We start from the raw sequence: 21,268 nt of genomic DNA on the forward strand, positions 1-21,268 counted from the left end.
AGGGGCGCGCCCCCGTGCGCCCGGGCCATGGCGCGCCTGGGCGCCGTGCGCTCCCACTACTGCGCGCTGCTGCTGGCCGCGGCGCTCGCCGTCTGTGCCTTCTACTACCTCGGCTCGGGCCGCGAGACCTTCTCCAGCGCCACCAAGAGGCTGAAGGAGGCCCGCGCCGGGGCCCCCGCCGCGCCCTCGCCTCCCGCGCTGGAGCTGGCGAGGGGGTCCGTAGCCCCGGCCCCGGGAGCCAAGGCCAAGAGCCTGGAGGGCGGCGCGCCCGGGCCGGTGGACTATCACCTGCTGATGATGTTCACCAAGGCGGAGCACAGCGCCGCGCTGCAGGCCAAGGCCCGCGTCGCGCTGCGCTCGCTGCTGCGCCTCGCCAAGTTCGAGGCGCACGAGGTGCTGAACCTGCACTTCGTGAGCGAGGAGGCCAGCCGCGAGGTGGCCAAAGCACTGCTGCGGGAGCTCCTGCCGCCCGCCGCGGGCTTCAAGTGCAAGGTGAGCGGGGCCGCAGCCGGGGCCCGCGCCGCTGGCCGGGCTGGCGAGGGCAGGGGCCTGCCCTGCGCCGCCCAGTTCCAACTCCTGGAGCCTGACTCCCTCCTCCGGCCGAGTGTGGAGTGTGCACGAGTGTGCTCCGGCCGAGCACAACGTGCTGGAGGCCTGGCCCGGGGGTGTGTCCGCCAGGGGGATGGCTCCCTGGTGCAGAAGCGGGGCTGCTGCTTTCCTGGCCCCTTCGCTCCTTCTCCCCTTCTTCTGTGCTGCCCTCTGGAGAATCAGCACGCCCCCATTTTACACACTTGCAGAGTTCAGCGGAACCTTCAGTCTGCACCTCTTTTTGTGTTTTTTGCTGAGGATCGAACTGGCCACCTGAAGGCACCTGTGACCATTTGAGCAAAGTACAGGATCTTGGCGAGGCCCCTGGGAGCATCCACGTTGCCCTGGCAATGCTCAGTAGTGCTTGAGGTGTTGGAGTCGGATCTGATCAAACCCAATGGGGACCACCTTGTGTCTCTGCCTCTATGGCCCTTTCTCCCATGCCCACAAGGGTCATGAATCCACCTAGGGAAGCCTCAGGTTCTTCCTAGTGAGGAAGAGGAAGCCCTAGGAGGTGCCCATGTGACCTGGGAAGAGCACATTTAGCTGCCTTGTTCCAGGCTGGACCAACCTGCTTGGGCGGCAGCTTCCACCTCTCCTGCAGCTCACCCCACCGCCTGCTTTCCTGACTGGGTTCCTGCACTGGCTTCTTGTGTTGACATGATAATTGTGCAGAAGGGGTCTGATTCTGCTTTTGGATACGAGTAGGTGGCCTTGGTGGATGGAGACAGATGTTGGCAGGCGAAGGGCAGTGAGGGGAGACTAGTGCCCCCTGTATTCGAGCCCAGCTCACCCAGGACTCCGCAGGGTTCAGGGGTCTGCGGCAGCTCGTTGTTGCCTGGTTTTAACTCCCGATTTCTTGGTGGGCTGTGTGCTGAACTTGACCCTCTCCGGCTTCACCTCTACTCTATGCACTTTTTGCTTAAATGTGTTGGCTGCTCCTTTACACAAGCTGTGCCCTTTACCCAGAATGCCCTTCTTCCTTCTTGGGTCCTCAGCCTCTACTCAGCTGTCACTACCCCGAGAATGTCCCTAGACACTGGGGCCAGCCCATGCTCAACACTCCGTAGTTCTCCATTTCTGCTTTTCTCCATAGCAGAAGATCTGTCCCCTGCGCAGGACTGAAGAGTCCATCAAGATACCCACTGTGACCAAGGGGGGACAGCTGGTCCAAGACCGTATCCTATAGGAGGCCAAGAGTCTGGGTCCTGGAGCTGGTGGCTAGAGGAGCCTTCGATTCCTGCTGGGGTTTGGGCCTGGAGCTCATCCCTGTTTACCTAACTGGTCAGCATTGTCATTCCACCTACTGAGTCAGAGGTAGCAGCCTACTTCGCACCATTGCCAGACCTCTGCCTTCTCCTCCTGAGCTCCAGTGAGGCTCTTGCTGCCCATGCAGGCGCCAACTGTGGGGTATTTATTTTTTTATTTTAGTTTTTTTTGGTACCAGGAATCAAACTCAGGACCTTGTGTTTGCCAGGCAGGCGCTTGTGCCACTGAGCTATATCCCGGCCCTGTGGGGTATTTCTCCCTGTTTCAGGCCTTTCCCATCTTCACGCGTCGTCCTGTTCTTAGAGCTGTTCAGGGAGCCCCACGGCGGAAAAATGTGTCTTCTTGGTCTTCTGTCTTGTGACTGTCATGCCACCTGACCCTGTGAGGTGTGATTGAAATATATAGTGAATGCTTAAATTAAAAAAGTCATTGCAGTAAAAGACACATTGCCACGAACCCCCCTCGAAGTGCTGCCTCTCCCTTGGAACAGACTCATCCCGTTTTTGTAGCCACTTTCAAAGCTGTTCTGCACATCCACTTTCATGAATGTTTTTATGAAGTATGATCAAAAACACGGTGCCAAGTGCCATCCAACAGAAAGGCAGGCTGTGAAAACATACAGTGTGTCCTTATCTGCCTTATTCACCGGATCTGGCGCAGTGTGACTTCTGGCCCTTCCCCAAGGTCAAAGTGACCATGAAAGGTCAGAGTTTTGAATTGATTCAGGACAGTGAGGCAGCCACAACAGTGTAAGTAAAGACCCTTGTATTTAATAAATTTTTGAAAATGTAAATATTCACCATATTTTTCAATCACACTTCATATGTATGAAGCTCAGCACACAGTTGGCACCAAAAATACTGGCCCAGGGATAGATAGGTCCAGCCTCAGGACCGGGCTCCTGTCTTGGAGTATGCGTTTCTGGTTCTGGCCCCTTCCCCTTGCAGGGCCCAGTCCTGACAGCTGTGCCCTCACCCAGGGCCTGCAGGCAGCTGCAGAGGATCTCAAGGAAATGCCGCCTCATCTGCATGGCATGGGGGTGAGGTTTGGGGGCTTCTTACCAGCTGGCAGTAGGAAGGGAGGGTTTATCATTCCTGGGGTCATATTGCTGCCATGACTGGGGTTCGTGTTATGACTATCTTGTTTTTGGTGAAAGTTGCCCCCATTTTTTTCTTTAAACAAGTGGTTCTAAGAGGCTTCCTTCACTCATGTGTGATTGAATTCTTCCTAGGATTTGAATGCTTCTCCCACGAACCACTCCACACATGCCTGGCCCTCTGCCTGGGCTCTCCCCTGATCCCAGCCAGCTTTCAGGTCTCAGTTGAAGTATTTTTCCTTGGTAAAATTTCAGGGCCCCCATTATACACTCTTGTAGCTCCAAGTCCTTTTCCTTGGTAACTGCTCGGTAGTATTTATGTAATTATTGAATTAATTATCTGCTTTGCTAGACAATAAATCCTCAAGGGCATCAACCCTGACATCTTTTAAATCCTGTGTCCCCAGCACCTCATACCATACCTTGCGTATGCAAGTGACTTCTATACAGAGAATGATTTCTTCAGTATTGGTGAAGAGGAAGGAAGCTAGACACTGTCACCAGGTTGTATCCGACCTGGAAGTGATCTTCAACAGCGCACGGCTCTGAAAATTGAGAAAGTGAGGAAACCACAGCGCCGCCTGGGAGTTGCTGACTGGTTGAGACTGGGCCAGTGTTTTTCTCTTTTGTGCTACTTTTCCTCTTTAAGGAGCTCTTCTCCCTTGCAAGATAAATGCCAATCATCCTATATCAGTTAGGGTTTACTAGAGAAACCAATATAACACAAGATATGTATATATATCTTATACAAAAGTGTATAAGAAATTACAAGTTTGGCTTGCAATGGTCAGCCACAGCGTTGGATGAGGAAGTGTGCAGAGGGTGTCTGAATGCAGGAGATTGAAGAGCCCAGTTTAAGGTCTGGAGTTTACTGTAGTGTTTGTGCAAGTCCGTATCAGGAGGCTGATGGGTCTGTGATGAAATGTTAAAGAATCTATGACGAAGGCCAAAGAGTCTATACCAGAAGGCTGAAGAGACCCGGGCGGAAACCGAACAGTCTGCACCAGAAGCCAGGAGAGGACCAAGCTGAAGGCGAAGACTGGAGCTCCTCTGAAGAACCAGCAATTAGTCTTTCTTTCTTTCTTTTTTTATTGTATGCAGACTGTCCACCCTGGGGGGCCGTGATCCTCTATATCTACACTATCTCCATGCCGAGCTCTTGCACAGGCCCGGGATGAATACAAAGTAAGGACCTGGCTCTCTGCTGAGTTAGGTAGTTAATGTTTCAGATGAACAGCATGCTAGTGCAGGAAGGGCATGTCTTTTTTATACCAGGAGGTAGAACTGCTGAGTCACTTATTTAAGCTTTTAGACTGTTCAAGTTGACACAATGTATCAACCATAACACATCCCTTCCTCTTAGGCCCCTGGCAGCTGGCTGTAGCCTTTGGTCCCTGAGCTATGGGACAGGCTGCCCCTTTTCAGAGACTGTTGCTGTGATCCCATTCTGGCGAGAGCACTTGGAGGACTGAGGTCAGGAGTTAGCTCTTCGGTCACCCTTCTTTCCTTACTCCACCAGGTTTGACAGAGTATACCGTGGATACCCCCATAGTGCTGGCTTCATCGAGCTTGTGGTGATTTCTCATCTAAAAGAGATCTCGAGGGAGGCATTCCTGGCTGGCACAGGGGCCTCATGAAGTCACCAGGCCCCTGGGCTCCCTCCAGTTTGCTAAGTCATCATCTTTAGGGAGTGGACCTTGTCTCTGGTCCAGGACGGTTGCCAGAGCTGTAGCCGTCACATCTGTGTGGCTGTCTGCCCCCATCCAGCCCGATACTGCATGGGTTTGGTTTTGAGTGAGTTTCCTGACATTGTCATCTCTGCTGACTTCTGAGCCCAGTGGGACCGGGCCAGGAGTCCTAGGACAGTGTTTTGGCACCGACAGGACCTGGTGGTCATCTCATCCCTCTTTTCCCAGGTGGCCAGCTCACTCAGCCACTGTTGCAGCCCTCCAAAAGGCATGGGGTGTTGCTTCCATGTTAATGGCTCATTTTCTGAGCCCTTTTACTAAAGCAGCCCTCATGCCAGCCCCTGTCTCTCCCATCAGCTGGCCCCCTTTGTCTATTGTAGCACATTCTCCTTGGCTCTTTCTTCCATTCTCCCAGCACTTGACGCATACGGTGGAATAGAATGGTCTCTGCCTGCCCCTGCCTGTGGGGAGCTTACACTCTGGACCCATGGGTATGTGTGCCAGGGAGATTGAAGAGATAAGTCAATGGAGAGCAAGTCAGAGCATGCGAGTTCCCTGGGAAGAGTAGAGCAGGACATGGGATAGGGAGTGTCTGGGTGTGGTTAGTGGGGACTTGATGGCTGTTTTGTGCAGGTGACCAGGGCAGCCACTGATGAGGTGATGTTGGAGTGGACACTGAAGGAGGGAGGGACGGAGGGACGGAGCTCCCTGGGTGAGAGAAAAGCACCAGGCAGAGGCCTTAGAAAGCAGCTCCCCTGCATTGGCAGTCTTTCCCTGCTGGGTCTGCTGCAGTCTCCACCCAGGCAGAGACCTTACTACCTCTTCAGCTATCAGGTTTGGGGAACCCCAGAAGTGCCACCTGTTTCTTGCTGGAAGTGACAGACACAGTGGGCAAGCAGTCGCTAGACGTGGAACCAAGAAATAGGCAGATTTGTGGAGGGACAGATGGCTGTGGGCAGCCACCAGCCTCTGCAGGGCAGACAGAAAAGGCGGAGAGGAGGGAGGTGGCACGGAGCGGATGTGTCTGATGGGGGAGTCTCCAACAGATAAGCTGCTTTTTGCCTTCGGGAGGGTTGCTGGGTGCAGCAGAAAGGGGTGCAGGGTGGGGTGGGGAGGCCAGGGTGTTGGTCTAGTGGTTCAGCTCCGACAGGGCCGAGGCTGGGTTGCAGGGGCCCGAGGACGAGTTAGGGGAAGAATGCAGTGTGTCTCCTACGTGCGAGGGTTGCCGACTTCCACGCATGCCAGTGCCAAGGACTCCCAGGATTGACCAGACAGCTCTGAGCACAGTGGGTGATTCCTGGAGTTTCTGTTATTACAAAAGCAAGACTGAGCGCCTCAGTGTGAGGGTGTAGCTCAGCTAGGACCCAGGTTCCATTGTCAGGGCTGCCCTACAAACAAAAACACACACAGCCTGTGAGCAGCTTCAAAAACTCCTAAATGGGCTTTGAGAGGAGCCTAAGTATGATGTCCCTGATGCCTGGTGTGTCTTGGTGATGACAAATGAGGTGACACAGGGTCTGCGGCAGGTGCTCTAGCTCCTCCCTGAAACAGGCAGTATGCATGAAGTAAAGTCCGCAGTGTGTGATGACAGTCTGGAGAGGAGGTGGCCAGAGACATATGTCCCAAGGCCAGAGGGTCTCTGCGATGCAGCTGGCATTTTATACCATGTAGAGAACAGTGTTTGTTTTACCAAATGCATTTCACAGGGGCCTCTAAATTGTAATATACTCATGAAGGTAACTAGAGGAGCTTGTGTGCCTAGGTGCTTTCACTTGTGAAAGGCTTCATAATCATGAATCTGAAGAATAACTGTGTGTCATATCAAATATAATGAGCTACATAATTCTATAACTACATGTGGAAATTACAAGCCAAAGCTTGCGGTATCCTAGAGCTATCATATAAGGTGACTTACATGCCTTGATGCGCGGATGAGAGTGTTGTAGCTCTGGGTGCCAGAAATTTCCTGAAACTTCCTGACCATTCCTTGTTCCTGTGGGGCATTTTAGAAAGATAATTACTTTTTGTTTTTTTGCAATTAAAGAATGAGATATAACCCACATAAAGTCACCCCTGTAGAGTGTCTAATGGAGCGGTTTTTGCTGTATTCACAAGGTCATGCAACCGTGACCACTAATTGCAGAACATTTTTAGCAGCTCCCAGAGAAGCTATGCTCGTTAGCAGCCCCTCCCCATCCTCCTGTTCCACCAGTCTGCTTTCTGTTTCTATCAGTTTGTCTAATCTCAGTGTTTCCCACAAATGGAATCATTTATGTTTGGCTTCTTTTCACTTGGCGTAGTATCTTTGAGGGCCACTTTGTAGCAAATATCAGTACTCTGTTCTTTTTTATGGTTGGACAGTGTTCCATTGGAGGGCTGTACCACATTGTCTCTTCGTCAGCTGATGGACTTTGGGGTAATCTCTGATTTTTGGATGTTATGAATAACACGGTCATGACCGTTTGTTTATAGGATTTTGTGTGGACATCCGAGTTCAGCTCTCTTGGGTGTGACCTAGGAGTAGAGTGGCTAGATCGTATATTAACTACTTGACTCGCTGCAGGATCTGCCAGATTGATCTCCAGAATAGCTGAGCCCGTTCACACTTCCACCAGCAGTGTGCAAGGACTCCTGTTCCTCCTCACCCCAGCACTTGTTCCTGTCTTTTTGAGGACAGCCATTCCAGTGGGTCTGAAACTGGAATTTCACTCTGGTGTTATTTATGTTTCTCCAAAGACGACTGGTGAGAGGATTATATATGGGTAAGAATGACTGCATGAATGTGTTTGGTATTTTTCTCATGCATTTAACCAAAACCCATTTTACAAGAAAAGCTAATTGCTTTGACTCTCCTCTCTGTGCCCTGAAAGGTGTTAGAATAGCTTTGCAAATGTGCATCTAATGGAGTTGCTGATGCTTACAGTAGAGGAGGCTAGCATATCTGTCGCCTCCTCGCGGTGAAGGAGGCCCGAAGCTCTAGACTGAGGGTCAGATGGCTTCCTGAGCTCCCAGCCTGGCAGGGTGTGGGCACAGGGAGCAGCCCCACTTCAGTCTGTCACCCCCCTACCAGCACCCCAAGTAAACGCATTCAGTCTGAACAAAGCTGCGGCAGTCGGCGCTTGGGTAGGGGCACCCCGCCTCGCCAGGTGCGTGTCAGTGTTGGCGCAGCCTGGGGTGTTTTTGGGAAGGGTCGCTGAGCTGGCCACAAGATACCCGCGCGTGCCACAATCTGCAGGGCCAGTCCTGGGGCCAGCATCCGCCCGGGGTTGGCTGTCCGGGGACTCCGAACTGGGAAGCTGGAGGACTCCGCATGTATCCTCAGTCCGGGATGCGCCCTGGAGACCCTCTTCGGGAGCCATCTGCTCTGTCCTCAGGCCCTTAGCAGAGCAGGAAAAGGAGCCCCGGGGCCGTGCGCGCCTGCCTCATCCTCCTAGAGATCCCGGCAGCGAGGGTTACTGCCTGGCGGCGGCCACTGGAGGGCGCCGCGACACCGCGTTGGCGTCGGCTCCGTGGTTCCCTCTTCGGGCCCCACCCCTCGGTTTAGAAAGCAGGATTAATGAAGGTGCACGGTCATTTATTTCCTCCCTGGCTGGAGTAAACGTGCTTTTTGTTTTCCTCTTTTTTTGTCCTTTTGAGACAGGGTCTCACTATGCAGCTCAGGCTGGCGTTGAGCTCACTTTGTAGCCCAGGCTGGTCTCGAACACCAACGAGCCTCCTGCCTCAGTCTCCCGAGTGCTGGGATTACAGGCATGTGCCACTATGCCCGGCTTGCCTTTTCTTTCTTCTTTCTTAGTTCTCCTTTTTTTCTTCTTCCTCTTCCTCTTTTCTTTCTTTTTTTTTTTTTTCTACCTTGGTTCTGGGGATCTTTGTATTGAGCTATAGCCCCAGCCCGTGCTTATTTGTATTTTTTATTTTGATACAGGGTCCGGCTAAGTCACTAAGTTTCCCAGGCTGGGCCCCAGAGTACGATCCTCCTGCTTCAGCCTCCCAGAGTGCTAGGATTACAGGTGTGTCCCACCACACGGGGCTCTAAACCTGTTACTATGACTCTCTGAAAAACTGGCTGAGCAGGCAGCTGGGTGGTTGGATCTGGTAGCACCTGCCTGGGACAGTAGTGCAGGGGAAGTCGCTGCCCACCCTCCTGGCAGCTCTGATGGAGGCCTTGGAGACTGTCTCCTCTTCAGAGGCCTTGGTATCCTGGACCTTATGCGGGGAGAGGCAGGTGTAGTGCGGTGCTCCTGGGTGGCCCGGTGGCTTGATAGAGCCCCAGCGTCCCCAGCTGCCTGTGGGCCCATCAGTAGCATCCCCAAGCCTGGGTCCCCACTGCCAGCTGCGAGGGACGAAGACCTCAGGCCGCCTGCACCTGCCCTGTAGGGTCCTTCATAGCCTTCCGCTCCAGGGCCTTTGTCCTCGGTCCCCGGATACTCACACTATCTTGTGGGTTGTGGGGGACCTGCCACGATGACCAGGGTGCTGGGTATGGTGGTACTCACTTGTGATCCCAGCACTCTGAGAGGCTGCGGCAGGACTGTAAGTTAGAGCTTAGTCTGGGCAACTTTGCAACTTGGGGAGACCTGTCTCAAAATAAAAAATTTCATAAAAGACACCAAGAATGTAGCTCAGTGCAGAAGCCCTGGCTTCAGGCCAAAGTCAGGGTGGGTAGTGGTGACCAAGGGCAGCATCACCACCCACCCCCAAGAAGCAGCTTTGTACCTGTTCCACAGCTGAGCCAGGACGTGTCAGCTGGCAGATGCCTGCTGTTACCTTAATGTGTTCTAAATTAAAGCCATTTGTTTTATTTATTGCGGTGATTACTGCGAAGCAGCTGGATTAAGCCGTCCAGTCCTGGTGGCATGAACAGTCCCGGTGTGCTCGCTCTGCCCCTCCAGGCCTGCCCAGCCCTGGTGGGGACACAGCCCTCATGTTCGCTCAGTGCCCTCCCCACTGCTGGCAGTGCCCGTCCTGGGCCTACCAGGAAGATGCCCCAGAACTATGGCTCGGAGCCTGGGAGCTGGATTCAAATCCACCTTGTGACATTTGGGATCAGTGTGGCCCTGGGCCTGGAGCACGGGCGGAAGTTGGCAAACGGTCACTGCCTCTCGCAGTCCCCGAGCCCGTGTGCTGGGAGCAGGGCCCATTTTTAGCATTCTAGGAGCCACATACGTGCCGGTTTAGCTGGAGGGTGGCGCAGCTCGCTTGCAGCCCAGCACTCTTCCCGGTGTGTTTCGGGGTGCGCTCATCTTCTTTGCAGTCCTCTACCCACGCTGTAGCATCCCCTCCTTCCTTCCACGCCCCTCCTTTCCCTTGGCATTGCCCTGTGCGCCTCTCCAGGAGATCAGCACCGTGCCTTCTGTGATATTCCAGTGCACACCCGCTTTCTCTCTCCTGCTGGAAGGAGGCATCTCAGTCTTTGTTTATTTGAGGGGGCTCAAATAAACAGAGATCTTGCTGTGTAGTCCAGGCTGGCCTTGAACTTGCAGCCACCTTCCTGCCTCAGCCACCTGACTGCTGGGATCACAGGCCTGTACCCTCACACCTGGCTTCTTCTTCCTCTTCCTTCTGCACGGAGCCAGGCTCTTGCCTGTCTCTGCGCCCAGCGCTGCACATGCTCACTGGCACGTGTCCCGGAGTGGCGCTGCTGTTTCTCGTCAGGGCGGTAAAACTGGAATCTGTGTGCGTGGTGGCATTTTGCAGTCAGCATAGATGGTCCTGCTGCGACACCCTCGGGAAGTGCATTGAATGCTCTTCAGTTTCTGGGGAGGCTCAACTCAGGCTCGTGTATGGTAAACTGTGAGCAAGTTTGATGTTTTGTTTCTCCTTAATGGCTTTTATTTTCTTGTGTGATTGCACATGCCAGTTGTTCCTAATCCCTGGGGATAAGCCAAATGTAAACCACCCGTGATTTAAAAGCCTAGGCCAGAGTCAGGCATGGTGGTGCACGCCTATAATCCCAGGACTCTGGGAAGCTGAAGCGGGAGGATTGCCCAGGTTCAAGCCCAGCCTGGGCAGTTTAGCAACTTAGTGAGACCCTGTCTCAAAATAAAAATAAAAATGGGTGGGGAGTCGGGGCTGTAGCTCACTGTGAAAGGTCCTGAGTTTGGTCCCCGGGACCACAAAAAAACAACCAAGCAAACAAAATGACACCCGTACTCCAACATGGACCCAGATCCCCCCAGAGCTTGTTGCTGTGCCAGCTCCTGCCCACCCTCTGTGGCTGCTACGCTACTAGGTGTGGAGAGGTGGCCCTGCCCCTGCCCTGGGCCTGAGTGCTCAGGCCCCTTGCGCTCCGGTCCCCTGGGGCTCTGGAGGGGCTTCACTGGCTCTGCAAGTGCACAGGGGGATGAGTCGCCTGTTGAGAAACCCGTCCTGGACTGAGCTTCGTGCTGGTTGGCCGGGGTGTCCTGCCCTGTGGTCTGGAGGGGGGCGTAGAGCACAGGGCAGGGGCTGCTAGTGAGGATGGAGGCACTGTTGGCGGCCAGGAAGCTCTGAGGATGTGTGTCCCCCAGAGGCAGCCGGGGCAATAGTCAGGCCCTTCCCTTAGCCTGGCAGGAGTCAGGCACAAAGGTGGGCTGAAGGGAGCTGGAGGAGGCAGGGCCCGCTTGACTGAGGGCACGAACGGCTGTCTGATCAGAGCTGTGCAGCAGGTGGGCCCTGCAACGGAGCTGTAGTGAGCCCTCCGCCACCCACCCCAGGAGAGCCCGGCCCCACCTGCTGGACAGCCTGGGGTCGCAGGGCCACTTCCCACCTCGGCGTCTTTGCTCATCCCGGGACACCCACTCCCACTTCCCCACAGAGCTCTTTCAGCCCTCAGCCCGACTCCCAGAGGGGCCCCGCTGTGTGGGCTCTGCTGCGGACCTCCCTGCCCTGGGCAGCCTTTTCCTCTGGCTCCTGCTGTGCTCAGCTTGCCCCCTACAAGCAGCCAGAGACCAGGGCTATGTCCCGTGTCACTCTGTATCCCCAGGAGACTGTGTAGGACGGGGCTGGGCACAGGATAGCACTCGGCATAAACCTGAGTTGGGCTGCAGGAGAAAAATGCCTGTGTACATGGGCACGAGGTGTAAATGCGAACGAGTGCTGTGTTGTGTTCTGGGGCCACAGGAAGTGAGAGGCACCGGGCATCCCGTGAGAAAAGTTCTCAGCCGCGTAGGGTGGAGGCCTTGCTCACCCACGGGGCCTCACTGTTGTAAAGCAGCCTCTTCCGACCTCTTAAACAGGGTTCTCCCATAGGAGGCCCTCCAGCCTGAGAGCAGCTGGGAAGGTTCAGGTGTGTTCTGGAGACTTCTTTCTTGAAAAAGACTAATGATGCTGGCCTGGGAGAGAGAGGAGGAACCTTGTTCTCCAGCTCACCTTAGACAGCTGCAGAGGTTGGGGCTAGAGCTGTCACTCATCCATCCACCCAGGACCTCCCAGTAAGCAGTGCTTCACTGCCTCCTCTCCCAGGTCCTGCCCTGGGCTTTTGCTCTCAGTTGGTGTGGGTGTCAGAACCTATACAGGGATGGCTGATCGTTGGTGCTAGGGCTTTCTCTTCTCCTGGCTTCCATTATGTAGGCCTGGCAGGATCTTTGGGCCTCCGTTTCTCACCTGTAAGATGGTGTGTTTGTCAGCTTTCCATTATTGTAACAAATACCTGAGGAAAAACCAACTTATAAAGTTCAAAGGTTTATTCTGACTCACAGTTTGGGGATGGCATTAGCAGGGAGTGTGTGGTGGAACAAACTTCTCCTCATAGCTGGGGGTCAAAGGAGAAGAAGAAGGAGGGTCTGAGGCCCCAGTATCCCTGTCCAGGGCACACCCCTATGACCCAAAGTCTCCAGTAGGCCCCGCCTCTTAAATCTTCATTGTCTCCCAGTGGTACCTTAGCTAGAGGTGGGGGCCAAGCCTTTACCTGTGGACTTTGGGGACTTGTCCAGATGGTGGGCAGTAAAAGGGTCCAGCTGGGTCCTCTTAGCTCTTTGTGTGAAGCACATGTCCTTCTATACCCTGTCCTCAGTGGGAAGGGATGGGGGAGGCTTCAAGCTGTGTTCAGCCTTTTTGCCACAGTTCCTGGAATGACCTGACCACGTCCTCCTGGCTGGTGTCTCTGGTGAGGATCAGGGTTCACTTCTTAGCCTCTGTCCTGAGGGTGCGAGGCGTGTAGAATCTCCAGAGCTCGCTCTCTCAGATGTTTGTCAGCATTGTCAGCATCAGCAGCGATTGTCACCATCTGTTATGGTTTTTGTCTGGATGTTCCCTCAAAGCCTCCTGCAGTCGTGGGGCAGGCTTTTAGAGTCTATGATTGATCCATGGTCCAGTGTTGGGATTATGGGTGTGAGCGCTGCACCCATCCTGGGGTGGGTAGTTTGCATACAGTATAAGGGAGGGAAAGAGGTTGCTGCTGCTCCTCCCTTTTGCTCTTGTTGCTTTTGCTGTTTTCTGCTGCCATGAGCTGTTGCCCTCTGTCATGTGCCACTCTGCCTTGGAGCCAGCCGAGTGTGGACTGAAGCCTCCACAAACTATGAGCAAAATAAACCTTTCCTTCCTAAATTTTGAGTGTTGGATATTTTGTCTCAGCAGTGAGAGAGAAGTAACCAAGACACCATTTGTGAGCTCCTGAGTGGAGATGCCACACTAGGTCTTGCTAGTTCCTGCATTCAGTGCTCCTGCAACCCTCCTAGGGGAGGAGCTGTTCTCCCCCAGGAAGAGGTGGGAGGAGGTCACATAGAGAGGCTCAGTGACTGGCTCAGAGCAGCTGCGAGGTGGCTGAGCCCTGATCAGAGCCCTGGCCCTCTGACGCAGGAGTGCTGTGCCTGAGATGCCTAGTTTGGTGGTTCATTTAGTCTTGTACCTCCAAAACTGGGGGCGCTGTATGAGAGCTGTAGTCCCACCAGAGTGGCACCCAGGGTGCCCCAAACCTGCTGCTGCCTGGGGCCTTGTACACCTGTCCTTATCCCTTGGTCAGCTGGCCTGTGAAGAACAGTGGAGCCCAGAGCCCGGGGGAGGCGTGTTCCTTACAAGAATCTAATTCCCAAAACAGGCCCCTACCCGCTGTCTGTGGAAAATTGTCTTCCATGAAACTGGTCCCTGGTGCCAAAATGGTTGGGGACTAGTGCTTTAGGCTCACAGAGCAGCGTTGACTCTGACCAGAAATGCAAGCAGCAGGAGCGAGCTGTCCATCTGTCTATCTGTCTATCTATTGAGACAGGGTCTCATTATGTAGCCCAGGTTGGCCTTCAACTCACAGCCATCCTCCTGTGACTCACAGTCCAATTCACAGTTGACCTCGGTCTCCCAGGTGCCGGGAGTACAGGCGCGTACCACAATTTGGGCTTTTGGAGTTGTTTATTGACTACACTCCCTCCGAGCTTTGGAAGTCTTTTTATTTATTTATTTTCTATTTTTTTGTGTGTGGTGCTGGAGATCGAACCCAGGGCTTTGTACATGCAAGGCAAGAAACGCTATCACTGAGCCACATCCCCAGCCCTGGAAGACTTCAGAAATGAAAATGTTTCTTTTACTTAAGACGGAAGCTCTGTCTTAAGCCATTGGCTTTGGGAAGTGAAGTCTGACTGCGCTGTTTAACCTCCTGGGCTCTGGAACTGCTGACTTCAGAGCCGCCTGCTGTGACATGGGAGGCATCTGGATTTGGTCTCTGGGACTCTTTGGGGAACTTGTAACCTGGAAACAGGAGAAGGCAGCTCGCTGGCCAGGGAGAACCTTCAGCTCTGGGGATGGAGCCTAGGCCCTGGTGGGTGGGGCGGTGGTTGGTTGTGAGTACAGGGGAGAAGCTGCCTGGAGAGAAGGGGACGGATGGGAGCAGGGATGCACCCCAGCAAGCCGCCTGATCTGTGTCCACAGGGTCTGTGAGACCCTCTTCATTGCCCCCTGTGCCCTGATCTGGCTTCTGCCCAGTTCACTTAGTGTGGAACCCCCACAGAGGTGGGTCGCAGCATGTCCGATCCTGCTGTCCCCTCTCAGACTTACTATGGATGTGGCTGGAGCATAAGTTACGGTCATATTTCTTTTCTTTTCAATGGTAGTTCTGGGAGTTGGACTTTGGGCCTTGCACATGCTGGGCAAGTGGTATAACCCTGAGCTGCATATCCAGTGCCTGTCATATTTCTTTTAGAAGCTCTTCTGTGTGTTTAGGTTGCTTTGTTTTGTTTTGTTTTTCCTCTACAAATAATGCCAGAGAGAATGGTTCTGTGTGTGACTTTTTCTTCTAAATTGTTCCCAGGAGCCTCCACAGCCCTATATGGCCCTGAGCTCACAGATTGGCATGGGCAAATCCAGCCCTGCATGGTTCTCTTCAGCTGCTCTCGTAACTGTCCTTGCAGAGGATTTTCCCTGCCCGTAGACTTCCACTCACAGCCCTCCACTCTGTCCTCTTATGTAGTGTTTTATTTTTTATGTATTAGAAATTTAAATTATGAAACAAATCCAAATAGAAAAATTCAATAAAAGAATGTAAGACACCTCCCCACCTCTCTATATATTTCTTTGTCTTTTTGAGACAGAGTTTCACTATGCAGTTCAGGCTGGCCATGAACTCACTTAGTAGCCCAGGCTGGTCTCGCAGCAATCCTCCTGCCTTTGCCTCCCGAGTGCTGGGATTACAGGTGTGCGCCACCACACCCGGCCCGCCTCTGTTGTACTATGTAGGTCAATAGGTGCTCACATTTTGCTTTATATTTGCTTCAGCTTCTTTGTTTAAAAAAGTAAAATAGTGTAGGTACAGCTGAGGCCCAGCCCCTGTCTCCCTGTCCTTACTTCCTTCAGGTGTCTACTGTCCCACAGGAAAAGTCGGTGCCTTTGTGGAATGTGTTTGTTTTGTACTTTCAGTTTTTCCGTATGTATACGGATGCACGGTACATACATATCCCTGCTGACGCATGCACATCTCGTTGGGTCATTTAACTGCTGAGTTGTGTTCTTTGTGAGCAGACCTCGGTTTACCTGTTTTCCCTCTGAGAAATGGTGAGGCAGTTCCCGTTTCCTGTCACCCCCACATGGCCGCTGTGAACAGCCCAGCACACACCTGCGTACACGGATGTGCTAGAGCAGCCCTGCGTGGCGCACCTGGAGGGTGGAAGCTGCGGGGTGTGTGGCGTCTCCAGCATTGCAGGACCCAGTGAGCTCTGCCCCAGCACAGCGGCCCCTCCCACGCTGTCCCAGCGGGCTTCCTCCCGTGCCGGGCGCTGGGCCTGCTGCCTGTGGACAGGAGGCAGGTGCTTGGGGGCAGCTGTGAGCATAGCTAGGAGGGAAGCTTTGAGGGCAGACCTGCGTGTCCCCTCAACGCCACTCGCAGCTGTCTGTAGAGACCTGGGCCCATCTCCCCCAGGTTTTCAGAACCCCTGGGGAGGACAGTGAGGCGGGTGCCCGGTGAGGGTGGAATGGCTTTTAACCCAGGCCTGGGCTCTGAGTCCTCAGCTTCTCACAGCCTCCCCTTACCTTGCTGCCCACAGCTGAAGGTACGGGCAGAAGAGAAGGCCGGGGCTGGCTCAGGGCCGACCCCCCGGGGACTCATGTGCAACCCTCGATGCAGGGCCCCTTGCCCTGTCTAAAATGCAGAGGGTTGAGTCAAGTGTACACATGCATCGCTCACCTGCTTGAATTTTGGCAGTCAGCACGCGGCCTCTGCCTCCTGGCCACAGGCTGCTAGGCTGGCCCTTTGAGCCAGCAGGCTGGGTGGGGACCGGCTTGGGGGCTGCAGGGCCTGTGCTCCTCTTGTCCCCCCAACCCATTTCCTCCCCAGGCACAGAGCTGTAGTGCTTTTCTGTAGCCGAGGCCCTCTCCTCAGACCCTAGGGCTGACCACTGGTCAGTGCTGATGTAAGACAGAGGGGCCCAGGGCCCTGCTGGTCCTCACTAACGCCGGAGGTCAAGGAGCGCCCTTCTCTGTCACTCTGCCTGGGATTGCTGCTGTCGCAAAGCACACGGCCCGTGTTCACTGTGTGTCTCCTGCGTGCCAGGCTCGGTCCGAGGAGCTTGGGAATACCAGAGACGGGGCAGGTGAAAGTCCCTGCCCTTGTGACACTTACTTTCTGCAGGAAGAGGTTTACTGAGCTACGGAAAGCTGTCTGCATTGCTTCACTCCTGGGAGGAGTGAAGCAGGGGCTCAGAGGGGTTAGATTTCTTGGCGTCCCTTTGTTCCATGAAAAGCGGATGAATAAGTTATACAGTCTGCTAGCAGGTGAACACGTGATACAGGAGGTCAGCAGGAGAACAGGTGCTGGCAAGTGTCAGCTGGATGGGAAGGGGCGTGGGACGCAGGGCGAAGGAGCTGGTCAGGTGGCCAGGTGTGTGCCTGGTGGGCTTGGGTGCAGTGGGCAGCAGTGCCAAGGCAGGTCCTCACCTAACCTCAGAGGGAGGCTTCTGGCTTTGACTTAGTGAGAAGAGGGGGGCCGCTGGCTGCGGATGAAGGACAGCATGAAGGGGACCGCCCTTACAGGCCGTCTTCTTGGCCATGGCAGAGGAGACGGCGGCTTGAGTAGGTAGGAGATGCGGAGATGGTGAGCAGCAAGGCATTCTGGATCCGCCAGGGCGGGCTGTCTTTAGGTTGGGAGATGATGAATTTGTCTGCACTGGAGTTTATTGAAACACGGACTTGAGATGTGTGGCCACAGGAGGCTGTAGAGAGCGCATTTGCCTCTCCATGGAGCGATGAGGGCCGTGCCTCTTGCAGGGGAAGGTGCGTGTGAGCTGACGTTTGTGAGGCCTGGCTCGGCCTGGGCCGCAGCCATCTATCCAGGTGCCGGGGACAGGTGTCCTCCCCATCCAGTCCTGGCTGCCTGCTGCACGCAGGGCGCAGGTGTGGTGAGGTCCGGATGAGCTCATGTGTCTGCATTGCCACCTGACATGCTTTGTCTCATTTCTCGTGGTCCTGTGAAGAGCAAGTGTGTGCATCTCCTGCTGCTTCCTGGGCAGGCCTGTCAGGTGTGTCCTCTGGGGGGCAGAAGAAGCGTTTGGGGAGAGGCATTAGACTCAGGGTCGGGTAGTCCCGCTCTGACATCAGCCGTGTGACCTCGGGGATGGGGGACAGCAGGGAACTCAGTCACTGGAACACAGCGGCTGCCCACGCAGTGCCTGGCATTTTAAACCTGTCGCACCTGCAAAAGGAGATGACAGTCACAAGCAGTGTCTCCAAAATTAGGTCGTGTAACTGCTTCTTTCATGCATTTTGCCAGTGTCCTCCACCCAGCCGCAGTGTCACTCCCCGCTCTGTGTATGTTTTCAGCTGGCTTGGCTTTTTCCTTTACTTGCTCTTCAGCCTCTCTTTAGGTAATGTCTGAAATCAAAATGCCAAAATGTTCTCACAAATTGTTTTAGTATTCTACTCATCTAAACAAATCTGTAGGTATTAAAAGGTGTGGGCCGTTGTCTCTTCCATTTTCCGTCCCATTCTCCTAAAGGGGTGTACACATCTCGGGGAGCACTGGTCGAACGGTTTTCGTGATCTTGGGAGAGCACACAGCCTCTGCCCCGGGGTCCAATGCTCCAGCTCAGTAGGGTGCCCTGGGGGCCCGATCCCCTCCATGGACCCCCACCCCTGAGAGCCGGAGAGGAGCTGGGGGCTGAGGGCCGCCGAGGCCAGCACAGGTTTTCAACAGCCAGGCTTTAGAGGAGGCTGAACACAGGATCAGAAAGCGGGCAGGACCCTGGATGAGGCTGCTGCCTGACTGAAGCCTGCATTTCGCTGTCACTTGTAGAACTGCCTTGTTGCTTGGAGGTCGCAGGTCTTTGAGGGGTGTGGGGGTAAAGTGCGGCTGGCCCTCAGCTTCTGGGTTACTGAGGGGGTCCGATGGCTCCCCCAACGATCTTCCCATCAGACCGTGAAGCACAGCTCTGCCCCCCGCCTGCGTGTGCTGCCTTCCCCCCATATCTTTCCTCATCCTCTTGCGGGGAGCATTTTTTTTTTGAAGAAAAGTGGTTTCTATTATCAGGGAAATTTAGCATTTAATGGAGAAAAGCAAAACCTCATGATTTATACAAAAGGGCGCCTAAGGGATGCTTGTATTCATTACGTAAGGATTATTTGTTTAAAAGCAAATTCAGGGCCAGGGATATAGCTCAGTGGCATAAGCGCCTGCCTGACAAGCACAAGGTCCTAAGTTCGATTCCTGGTACCAAAAAAATAAAAAATAAAAGCAAATTCTTTAAAAGCATTCTTTCTTGGGGCTGGGGATTTAGCTCAGTGGCATAAGCGCCTGCCTGACAAGCACAAGGTCCTAAGTTCAATTCCTGGTACCAAAAAAATAAAAAATAAAAGCAAATTCTTTAAAAGCATTCTTGCTTTTTTTTTTTTTTTTCCGGTACTGGGAATCGAACTCACGACCTTGCGCTTGCCAGGCAGGCACTGTGCCGCTGAGCTAAATCCCCAGCCCCAGCAGTCTTTCGTAAGTGCTGAAAAAGGTAGGCAGTGGCTCAGGACATCCGTCTGGGGAGGTAGGAATGCAGCGGCAGGCGGGAGCAGCAGGTCCGGAGAGGTGAGGTGACGCTGACAGTCGCCACCTTGTCCCAGCCTGGCTGGGAGTCCTCGCGACACCTGGCCAGGTGGCCTTTGGAGATTAGATGGACTGTGTGAAAGAAATGATGGATGTTGCCTGTGGGATCCTCAGCTGTGTGGGGAATGTCAGGTGGGGCCTGTGGCACATTCTTCTTGTCCCCATTAGCTGGCCACAAGCACGTGCCGTGTCCAGATGGGGTGGGAGGAGCTTGGTCAGGCCACATTGGACACAGTTCCTCAGCGTGGGGCCAACTGTCCAGAAGCCTTGTCTGCTTCGGTATGTGGCTGCTTATTCTGATAGCGGCCCCGGATCTACAGAATTGAGGGTTCCGAAGAGGGAAGGGGTTTATCTGAGCTGTGCATGCTCATACTACAGGTGAGAATATAAAACCCAGTGAGGACATGAGTGGGGTGCATGGGGAGGCTGAAGACAGGGACTGGCAAGTGTGGGGGGCCATGTCTTCCTCTGCACCTCCTCTCTGCCCAGGCAGACACCCGGCATTGCTTGCCTCAGTTACACTAGGAGATGGCCCAATTTGAGCTTTGTTTTCTTTCATACTTTGTGATACTGGGCATTGAACCTAGGGCCTCGCTCATCCTGGGCAGGTGCTCTACCAGTGAGCTACATCTGCAGCCCTTTTTCTTTTTTTTCTTCTTTTAATTTTTGAGTCAAGGTTTTACGAAGTTGCCTAGGCTAGCTTAAATTCGTGACCCTCCTGCCTCAGCCTCCTGAGTAGCTGAGATTGTAGGTTTAGGCTACCATGTCCAGCTTCTTTATTTTTTTCCTTGTGAAAATTTCACATCAATTATTATTTTTTTCACCTTTTCTATTTAAAACTAACAAATTCAGAACTTTTTTTCACTTATCCTGAGAGAGTACTGTTTTTAAAATAAGTTAAGTTTACAAGGGGGGGATCAGCATGCAGCACTGGTAAGGGATAGTGACTTTTTGACCCATTAGGGATTAAAAAGAGAGATCAGAAGACCCGTGTTCTACCATCTGTCAACATAGTCACCTACGTATTTCTCTGTAGTCCTAAAAACTTCATTAATGTGACACAGCTGGCAGGCTGGGTTCAACATTTATTAGGTGACAGCGTGAGGCACTGTGCCTGCCTCTGCCGGACATTCTGCCCAAAAGGACAGAGGAGGAGGCTGGGGGGTTCCCCAGGGTGAGAGCTGGTCCCCGGGAGGGGGATCCTGGGGCAGGAAGGAGCTGCCGAATTCTCACCTTCATGGGAACAGCCCTGCAGGGCCCCCACTCCGTGTCCTGCTGCGAGCTGTCCCATCCCCCTCCTGTCTGGATCCTTGGATCTGTGCCGTTCACTTGCTCATTCCAGTCTGCGGCCAGCAAGCACTGGCCAAGCCTCCAAGGAGTGTGTCGCTGTGCTGAGAGTCAGACATGCAGCTGCGAGGGAGGCGGATGAGGCCCTGGCCTGGCACTGCCTGCAGTCTGGGGAGGAGCTGGGGAGACAGGTAGTCAGTGATGAAACCCTTCAGAATTTGACCTGTCCGATGGTGATAAGCCTTATGGAGAAGCCGAGTCTGGTGATGCATTAGCTAGAGCAGACGGTGCATGTGCTATATGTGATACACATGCGTGTTGTTGGTGGGGGTGGCTGTGGCCACTGTTTTGGCGAGAGAAGATCTCAGAAGGTAACTTTGCGCAGATGCCTGAATAGCTAGAAGGATCTGGGCTTGGGAAGATTCCAGGGAATGTGCTCTTAACAGAAGGGGCAGCTGGTGCAAAGGCCCTGAGGTATACAGTATTTGGCACGTTTGTGGGGCTGAAGGACTGGCAGTTAGTTAGCAGGTTTTTCTTTCTCACATGGAAGTAAGCTTTTTTCCCCCTAGAAAATCATTTTTCCCCCAACTCAGTTATGAAGATTACTCAGATGAGCAGCGTGTTTGTGCTGGCCAGCCTTTCAGGGTGGAGCCAGGTCTTACCGGCCTGCTCCGGGGCCCTCAGAGCAAGCCATTTGGTCCTGAGAGTGCAGTGGGTGGGAGGACGGTGGAGGAGCCTCGGTTGCTCCTCTTTGGGAACACGTCAGTGCCTGTCCCCAGGAAAGACCTGCCCGCTTCTTTGTGTCCTTCCAGGTGTCCTCCCAGGCTGGGGGAGATGAGAGCAGGGTTCTGGCGTGGGAAG

The 21,268-nt window shown here is 53.9% G+C and overlaps 1 protein-coding gene across 1 annotated transcript in view; it reads left to right on the forward strand.

Annotated features, from left to right (window-relative positions):
* The window catches only part of Xxylt1 (xyloside xylosyltransferase 1), a gene marked incomplete at its 5' end in the record, with an annotated part of 140,321 nt that continues 119,053 nt past the window's right edge, over window positions 1–21,268 (forward strand). Inside the window, 1 exon segment of the mRNA XM_013513577.1 lies at window positions 1–492. Within this exon segment, the coding sequence (XP_013369031.1) occupies window positions 1–492 (492 nt within the window).

Source organism: Chinchilla lanigera, unplaced genomic scaffold (genome assembly GCF_000276665.1).
Source record: "Chinchilla lanigera isolate Chin_1 unplaced genomic scaffold, ChiLan1.0 scaffold00019, whole genome shotgun sequence".
In the NCBI taxonomy this organism is placed as follows: domain Eukaryota; kingdom Metazoa; phylum Chordata; class Mammalia; order Rodentia; family Chinchillidae; genus Chinchilla; species Chinchilla lanigera.